Source organism: Pseudorasbora parva, chromosome 7 (assembly GCF_024679245.1).
Source record: "Pseudorasbora parva isolate DD20220531a chromosome 7, ASM2467924v1, whole genome shotgun sequence".
Classification (NCBI taxonomy): Eukaryota; Metazoa; Chordata; class Actinopteri; order Cypriniformes; family Gobionidae; genus Pseudorasbora; species Pseudorasbora parva.
The window spans coordinates 34300451-34309134 of NC_090178.1; the positions used below are offsets into that span (position 1 = coordinate 34300451).

Below are 8684 nucleotides of genomic sequence, written 5' to 3' on the forward strand. Positions count from 1 at the left end.
CCAATAACAAAGGTTTTATTAATAAGCTCAATTTCAAAATAACATGCCAACATGCAAGACAGGACACAATCAAAACAGGACAATGAACTGAAAACAAGCAGGAACTTAAATGCACATATGATACACTAAAATGAGGAAGAGCTGTGATGATGAATGTGGTTAGTGTCCATGGTGACAGATCGTGACAGGAAACACGGGTGACTGACAAAAATAAACTGAATGTCCATGAAAACTAAAACAAACTGAATATAACTGTGACAAATACATTTACCATTTTATTATTTACAGTGTAGGATAAACAAACAAAATAAGGTTATTTGCAAAATTCATGTAGTTTTGTCTACCATTAACATTTGTGAGTTATTTTTGTTTATCACCCATTGTTTTTTGCATTGCTTAATTCAAAACAAGTAGGCTATTAGATTTTAGAGTTCTATTTATTAGAACATTTTTATTTGAATGATTTAGTAAAAGAGGTCATAAAACATCGATATCATAGATAGACTTAATTTACAACATTTATGTTAACATTTAATTATACACATTTTACACAGACCACCATTTTGTGCAACTCTTGCTAACTTAAGTTTTCATATAAACAATTACTTGAACGGATGTCTGGAATACATGATAGGTTAAAATGTACATCCTTATTTAAAAAAAAAAGACTGTTACCAAACAGGTCATGAAGCTGGGGGGATTAAATTACATGGCTCAGTAGTAAAAAGGTTGTATTTTCAGTAGGAAGACCGTGTTAGTCCATAATGGGACTCTTTACCCTGACTGTTAAACATGTCAAGTGTGCGGTCTGAAGAGGAGGGTGATGAGGAGCAGCGGTAGGACCAGCAGCCATCTGTGCAGTGTAACGCTTGCGGCTCCACTGTAGTTGCACAGGTAACTGTTACAGCATGTCACCTGGACTCCATTCCCATTACTGTCCACAGAGGCAACTGCAGCAGCACTTGTGCAGATTTTTGAATAGGAGCATGACTTTGCAATGGCGGTAATGCTTCCTAAAAAGACAAATTCAAAGTTTATTTAGTTTTCCCTCTTCTATGTTGAATAGTTTTTATGAATAATGCACCAGCTTTTTACAGAACATCTGATGTCTTGAAAGCTGTTGCCTTATACTTTGGAAGCTCATTTATCATATGTCATTTTATTAGGTAAACCTTTTTTTGTTGCTTTAACAGAATCTTAGATGAGCCACATTCAGTTGATTTACATAAGCCTAGACATTAGGATAAAATGTAATCTCTCTTATTAACCCTATAAAGCTTACTGTATCATATTTGGAACGCAAAAAGAATCAAGGATTTTTAACGAACACAGAGTCGGGACCTCGGTTTAACGTCTCATCCGAAGGACGGTGCTCTTTGACAGTACAGTGTCCCCATCACTATACTGGGGCGTTAGGACCCACACAGACCACAGGGTGAGCGCCCCCTGCTGGCCTCACTAACACCTCTACCAGCAGTAACCTAGTTTTCCCAGTTAGTCTCCCATCCAGGTACTGGCCAGACTCAGCCCTGCTAAGCTTCAGTGGGAAACCAGTCTTGGGCTACAGGGTGATATGGCTGCTGGCTATGTCACGCATTTTTTAGGCCAAAACATTTTTTGTTATATACAGCAAACATCTCCTCATATCCGCTAACTGCCTGTCCCCAGGGGCCGTTCTTCGTATGTGGCTAACTCAGTTAGCTGGATTTGACTGTTGACGATTTTGCATGATCTTAGATTTTGGTTCTTCGACGCTCATCCGGGACTTGCTGTCATAGCAACAGGTCCGTAAACTTAAACCAGCTCTGGAGCAGGCTTATTTCATGTAAATAGGATTAGATTGCATTTTAAGGCGATACTTAAAATCTGTCCCAGGCACTGCTACTTTTTTGATTTTATTAAGACTTCATTACTGAACCAGGGGCAATAATAATTTAAAATAATAATATAAAAGTTTACTTGAAAATAATATTATAATGTTGTGTAAAGGCAAGGTGTGTATAATACTATAGACACAGTCACTTGACTGAGAGATTTAGTTGTGATGGAATAATTACTTTATAGTTGTATTGGAGGTTTACACACATGTGCAGTTAATCTGCTGCGTCGTGCATTCATTTGAGTGATGACCAGGAGCAGGGCCGTGCAGAGACCGTTGGGGGGGCAGGTGCTCAAAGTATAAAAGGGGCACATGGAACAAGGCTTTTAATCAGGCTGTGCTCAAAATATCAATACAGCAATATATTGTCACACATTCCTTTCTGATACGCGTTTCAATACAGATGTTTCTGTATTGATATGGCAGCAAATGCTGTGATGCAGTTTTGATAAGAAACCTTTAAAAGGTCAAAAGTTAAAAAAAATATTTTAAAAGTAAAAAAATAAAATAAAATCTTTCCACCTATTAATAACTCTGGGATTAGAAACTGTTATACTTATGATTCTGTTATACAGAATAGTAAAGAACAGCTGTTATAGTAAACTGTAGGTAGGACATGGTCATTATTCAAAATCAGCGTGGCCCGTTACGTACAGTACTGAATAGTTTTATTTAACGTCATGTCAGTATCTGTGGCTATTTTCATGGCAAAAACTGAATTACAAATATACAAGAGTTACATTTATGCAATAAAAATAAAAACCAAGCAAAAAAACACACAAAAAAGATTTTTAACATTAACTTCTACAACCTTTTCTGGTAAAATCTTAATCTTAAATTCCTAAATAAATCCTTTAGTTGGTTTGCTGCCTTTGCTGCTGATACTGCTGGAGTATATCTGAGACTATAGACATTAAAACAAGCGCTAACACTTTACTCTAAGGGGTGTGCATCAGACTGACATTACACATTCATAATCATGACATGACACGTCATGAATATGAAGGAGTTTTTATGTATGTTTATAACAACTGTTATTAAGTGTCGTTCGCTCAATTATGTCATTTTTATAATGCAAAGATGACATTATGTGAGATGTCTTGTTAGTGATAGTGACAAACTTTAAAATGTAAAGTTGTCATAACAAACACATCTCACATAATGTCATCTTTGCATTAAAAATGACATAACTGAGCGAATGACACTTAATGACAGTTGTCATAAACATGCATAAAAACTCCTTCATATTCATAATCTGGGTATTTTCATACCTTTTCCTGAAATCTACTAGGGCCATATCTCATGTACTCTGCACTTTGATGTTAGGTCAGGTTCATTTTATATTGACATCGATATTTTTAATAATACATTTTAAAGTATTACTTCCAGAGATATATTATTGAGTTTAGAGGCTATAGTGATTTTGCTGTTGTAAAAACTACTGTTACAGAAAAACAATTTTTTTTTCATATTAAAATTAGTGCTGGGAATCGATTTAAACAAATTAACTAATTAATCACATTGTTTCTGTAATTAATCAAGATAAATCATGATTTAAATTTTTTTTAAAAATATAATTAAACAAAATACATTTTTAATATTTTGATATTGTAATAATTTCAGTTACTCTCCAAGTTAATGTAGAAAAAATTTAAAGACAACATATTGTAAATATGTCTTGTATTGGCATCTTTTTATGAATGAAGGCCAGTATCACTGATACTAATGTCTCTATGAAACATTATGACATTGCATTACAGTATGAATGAAAGCTATCAATTTCAATATTTATTAGGCTTTAAAAAAACACTTAATTTAAGTGAACTTAAAACAATCTTTATATAAACCCATTATAATAAATGTTATATTTACCAGTGGCCTTTTAGACAGAAAACGTAATAGTAGCACCTTTCTGAACTGCAAAAAGATAAATTTAATACAGATTAATTATCATTAAAGCTACACTTTTCTCTGTGATGAACATTATTGACATGAACATGATTGAAACCTGTTCTGAATTTATATAACGTTATATTTTTAATGATAATAAAAAACAGATATAGGCTAATTCAGAGGATGAAAAATCAGTATAAGCCTTTACCAGTGTTTTTTTTAATAAATACTAGAATAAAAATAATAGGTTAAAGTATAAATAGTTTTTAGTAAAATAAAGACAAGACTGTGTAACTCTACGCCCGTGAAACTGTTCTCCCTCAAACAGCAAACTAACGTTAACGTTACTTCTACAATACACATACAGGAAACAGCAATATAAACAACAGCTCCATGCTCTCTCCGCGTCGTTCTTGTAAAATGATAACAAATAATAACTAACTAAACAAACACTTCGCTGAGAACAACACTTAAAGGGGGGGTGAAACACTCAGTTTCAGTCAATCTCATGTCAATCTTGAGTACCTATAGAGTAGTTTTGCATCCTTCATATCTCCGAAAAGTCTTTAGTTTTATCATATTTATAAAAGAAATATAGGCTGTACCGAGTCTTTCCGGAAAAAACCGAGCGCCTGGAGGCGTATCGTGTGGGCGGAGCTAAAGAATGACAAGCGCGCAAAGCGGTGACGTCCTCAAGCGTGGAGAAACCCATGGCTATCTCAGCTAATACAGATAATGATCCACAATCAAATCTGAGGGAGAAATAAATTGAACAGGAGAAACGGCAACAGCAGGACGTCCGTCTCTGTGGTATGTAAGTTACTGTATTTAATGGCCTCTCCACATTTCTGTGTGTTTACTCGCAGAGTATGAGGACATGATTCGGTTTATGGACTATTGTATGCGACTAGACCTTAGAAGTAGCAAGCAAAACGGTTTTGCACGTCAGAATACTGTAACGTTATACAGAGAACAACAATGGAGTAACCGTTAGCGCATTTGAATGACGAAGCACGAGATTGTGTCGTTTACTGATGTTTACTCATGCGACGGTAGCCAATAGCAGAGACATTTGAAGCAGTTTAAGTTAACTCACCGTCGAAGCTTTATCGCTGGGACCGCTCCGTCAGAAAAACACTTCTTTGGTATGATTTGGTAAAGTCCTGTGACAGCAGTGGCGTGTAAATCCATTTTGAGACGCGACTGAAGCGATGCCTTGAAGCTTCCCGTCATTTCTGCGTTCAAATCGGTTCAAATGCAGCGCTGCCTTCCCGGAATGCTGTGCTGAAGCGTTGAAGTCGCTTGATGTCACGCATAGGAATAAAGGGGAGCGCGGCGCCGTTCACGGACGACTGGATCTGCAGCTGAGAGACTGTTTACAGCGTGCTCTAGTCACGCGCGCGCGCACCCTACCGGGAGAAGAACCCGTACGGCCCATACAAGGACCTTCCGCTCTTATTAACGTCAAGTAGACCCATACTCGAAAAAAACTCGCCGAAACTTGTGAGAAACCGGAAGGAGTATTTTTGACACAGAAATACTCCATCAAACGTCCAACATTAGTTTTTGAAACTTTGTCTATGTTTAGGATGGGAATCCAAGTCTTTAACAGTGTAAAAAGCTCAGTATGCATGAAACAGCATTTCACCCCCCCTTTAACGTTACCGCTGTATTGAAGAATCCGCTTCTCAGTCCACTCTCCACTGGCGCGCGCGCGAGCAGCGTGAGAGATGAGGTCATCGGGTGAAAGGTCATCATCATGTGATTAATTTTATTGTTTAATTAATTTAATTTTACTAATAGTTAGATTGGGCAGGCATTCACAAAAGGGCATTTGATTATATATATAAATATAATAGTTTTTTTTTTTTTTTGCCTTGACAAAAAGGGCACTTTTGGCATCAAGGGGCAAAGACCCTTGATAACCACATTATCATGTGGATTAAATCCAACAGTATTTGTGCCGATTGTTTTAGGCTATATACATCTAGTAAAATCCAAACAGAATTAAAAATGTATTTAAAAATATATATAATAATAATAATCAGCGCTGCCTTACAGTCACATCACATGGAAGTGCAGGAGGAGATGGCGCGACTATGTGATACAGAACAGCATGAAATACTCTTTTATTAGAGAACTGCACAAAACAGTGTAAAAACGAAATATTTACCTTAATGTACATAAATCATAAAATGTCAAAGTCTGCAATTACAGTCATGAAGCACAATCGCTACTCATAATCGGTTGCAAGTTTTGTTGTTGTTGTTTTGCCAGGTGGCTTTTTTTAATTATATGTCATCATTATGTTGTCATGTGAATCGAAACACAACATGTTATACATTTATTCATATTTTCTTTTATAAAAACTGTGTATAGTTTTAGCCTGTTTCCATGAAGTATTCAAATTAAGATCAATATGCTATGATTTAAAATGTTGATCATTGTACATCATGTTATATGAACAGAAAAGTGATTTTATTTTAAAGTATTGTTGTTAAATATTGTAGACATCGATCTTTTTAAATCCATGTGAAAACAGCTTATATTTGACGAAAGCAAATTAAATGGAAAGCGCAACTATGATCTGTTTAAGCCCCGCCCTCATTTCCGGTTCTGTGTATGGGGTTCAGAAACTGCATGGTGTGCAGTCTGACAACGAAACATAAGAATCAGTGCACCAACCGATAAGAATGATTTAGAGGTTTGGGCTTTGGGGTTAGTGTGTGTGCACATGAAGGGATCGGCCAGGGTATTCGAATTTAATGATTTAATGTATATGATTTTGATATTGCCGACACACGACCAAAGAGACGACGTACTGAACCACTTGCAACGAAAAGGGAAAAGGAGAAGGTTTGTGCAAAGTCCGGAAATAGGAAGCAGAAAGGAAGCACAGAGGGGAGGAGGGTGTAGCCTCTCTTTTGTTTGACAACACTTCTTCCAACGTCAACAAGAGCACCTTTAAACAAAACCGTGTTTTTGCCTCTCAAAGGAACTACTCTAATCATATTAAGAGCCATAAAACACTGCATGTATCAAATATCAAATATCATAGACCATAGTCAGGTAATAGAGTAGGCTAAGCAACTAGATTTGTGAATAAAAACATCGGTGCCATGTTTTGATGTGATCTGTATGTTTCCTGTCAGTGGTTTTCTGAAGAAAGGCATTTAGCAGAAACTGAAGTTAGCAGATTAATTTAAATAATTTGAAATAAATTTGGCTAATTTGGATTTTTAATGAAGACAAATATATGTACAATTCTAATAAATGTAGAAGCACGAATCAAAGTAAAACAAGTTTTTTGTTTTTCTTGATTCTACTCCAATTTAAAAATTAAATGGATATTTTTACAATGCAAATTTATTTTCCACCCAAACGTTACAACATGGTGGACATTAGTAACTTCTATGAGGTCTCGTAAACAAAATTGTGTAGCCTGTATTATAAAAATTGTGGCCATGTCTTGAGAGGATTTGTCTAAGAATTCTGTTTAGAAGACAATACAATCAGATATGTTTTAAAGTAGAACTGGTGGATGTGGTAGTTCTGTCTATTCCTATTTCCTTCCTCAACTTTTACATTTCCCAATATACTGCTGTGATGTCAAGGGCATTTGCTCACCTACTGTGCCTACAGTGGTCATGCAGGTGTCCAGAGGAGCCTGGCAGTCCTGAAGGTTTTTGTTACATTCGTCATTTGAAGTTACGGAGCCACACACGTAACACTTGAGAGCATTTACTGCAAAAGAGCAACATAGGCTTAAAGAAACACATGCATTTATGTAATCAGTATTGAAGTGAGTTATTTTTATCAACCTTTTTGGAATTCACAATAGAGAACACTATTGACACTACTATTTCCCACCCTTGAACCCGTTAGTGCTGGAAAATGTTGTTTACATGATACACATTACAGGGTGGTAACAGTCACTTACATCGAAAGGGTTAGAAACCCAAGCTTAGAAAGTAGCCCATAACAGTTGAATATAAAGTAGGCCTACAGCTTAAAATTTTGGGGTCACTAAGATATTTTTTGAAAGACCATTATTGGCCTACTTTTATTCCACAATGATGTATTAAATTGCTCAAAAGTGACAAAGACATTTATAATGTTACAAAACATTTCTGTTTCTGTTTCAGTTTTTTATTTTATTTTTATTTTTAACTTTATATCAAAAAAATAAATCGTGAAAAAAGTATCAGTTGCCACAAAAGAATAGAGCAACTGTTTTGAACTGATATTTCTAAAAAATCATGTGACACTGAAGACTGGCGATGACGCTGAAAAAGCTTTACCACAGGAATAAATAAAAATTAAAATAGAAAACAGATATACCATGTTGTAATAACAACTAGGTCTATATTACTATTTTACTGTTTTAATCAAATAAATGCAGCCTTAGCGAACATATGAGACATTTATTTTGAAACAACTTCAATCCCACAGACTTTAAACTTTTAAACGGTAGCATATCGTAAATGTATCATTTCTTTAACCATACAGTAATTCTTAGCCCTGTTTTGACATGGCAAATTTTCTTTCAACCACAAAATTAGACATATTACAGAACTGCTCTTTCAAACTGGATTAGAAAATATTAACATTAATATTAATATGAAAGCAGTCCAAATGCAATTCGAACGTATGAGAAGCCATACCTGAGTGTACAGTTAGAAGTAAAAAGAGCAGACTAGAAAGAGTCTCCATGCTGCCAAAGCGCTGACTGCCGTTCACTTGGTGTTTCTGCCTCAGACTGAAACTCGCTGTCCTCCACCCAAGCAGACATTCTTTCACTTGTCCTTTTGAAAGAACAAGTGAAAGAAGCCACACACCAGTACAGCTGGCATTCCCTCATACTTTTGGCCTGGTATCACAATGTGCATTCTGACATGACAACCGTTGAATT

General features: G+C 35.7%; 1 protein-coding gene across 1 annotated transcript; it reads right to left on the reverse strand.

Moving 5' to 3' along the window:
* Positions 1–418: 418 nt before the first annotated feature.
* On the reverse strand, positions 419–8677 carry LOC137083316 (ly6/PLAUR domain-containing protein 2-like). Its single transcript, XM_067449178.1, has 3 exons — positions 8437–8677; positions 7400–7516; positions 419–1013 (listed from the first exon to the last, which is right to left on the reverse strand). Exons 1-3 carry the CDS (start codon positions 8483–8485, stop codon positions 796–798), a joined length of 384 nt encoding a protein of 127 aa, XP_067305279.1. The 5' UTR covers positions 8486–8677; the 3' UTR covers positions 419–795.
* Positions 8678–8684: the final 7 nt, after the last annotated feature.

Bases quoted from the DNA above. Each gene is read 5' to 3' on its own strand.
- LOC137083316 (XM_067449178.1), bottom strand. From the start codon at position 8,485: ATGGAGACTCTTTCTAGTCTGCTCTTTTTACTTCTAACTGTACACTCA. The intron at 7,517-8,436 runs GTATGGCTTCTC...GCTCTTTTGCAG, and splicing joins ACTTCTAACTGTACACTCAG to TAAATGCTCTCAAGTGTTAC. The intron at 1,014-7,399 runs GTGAGCAAATGC...TTGTCTTTTTAG, and splicing joins GACCACTGTAGGCACAGTAG to GAAGCATTACCGCCATTGCA.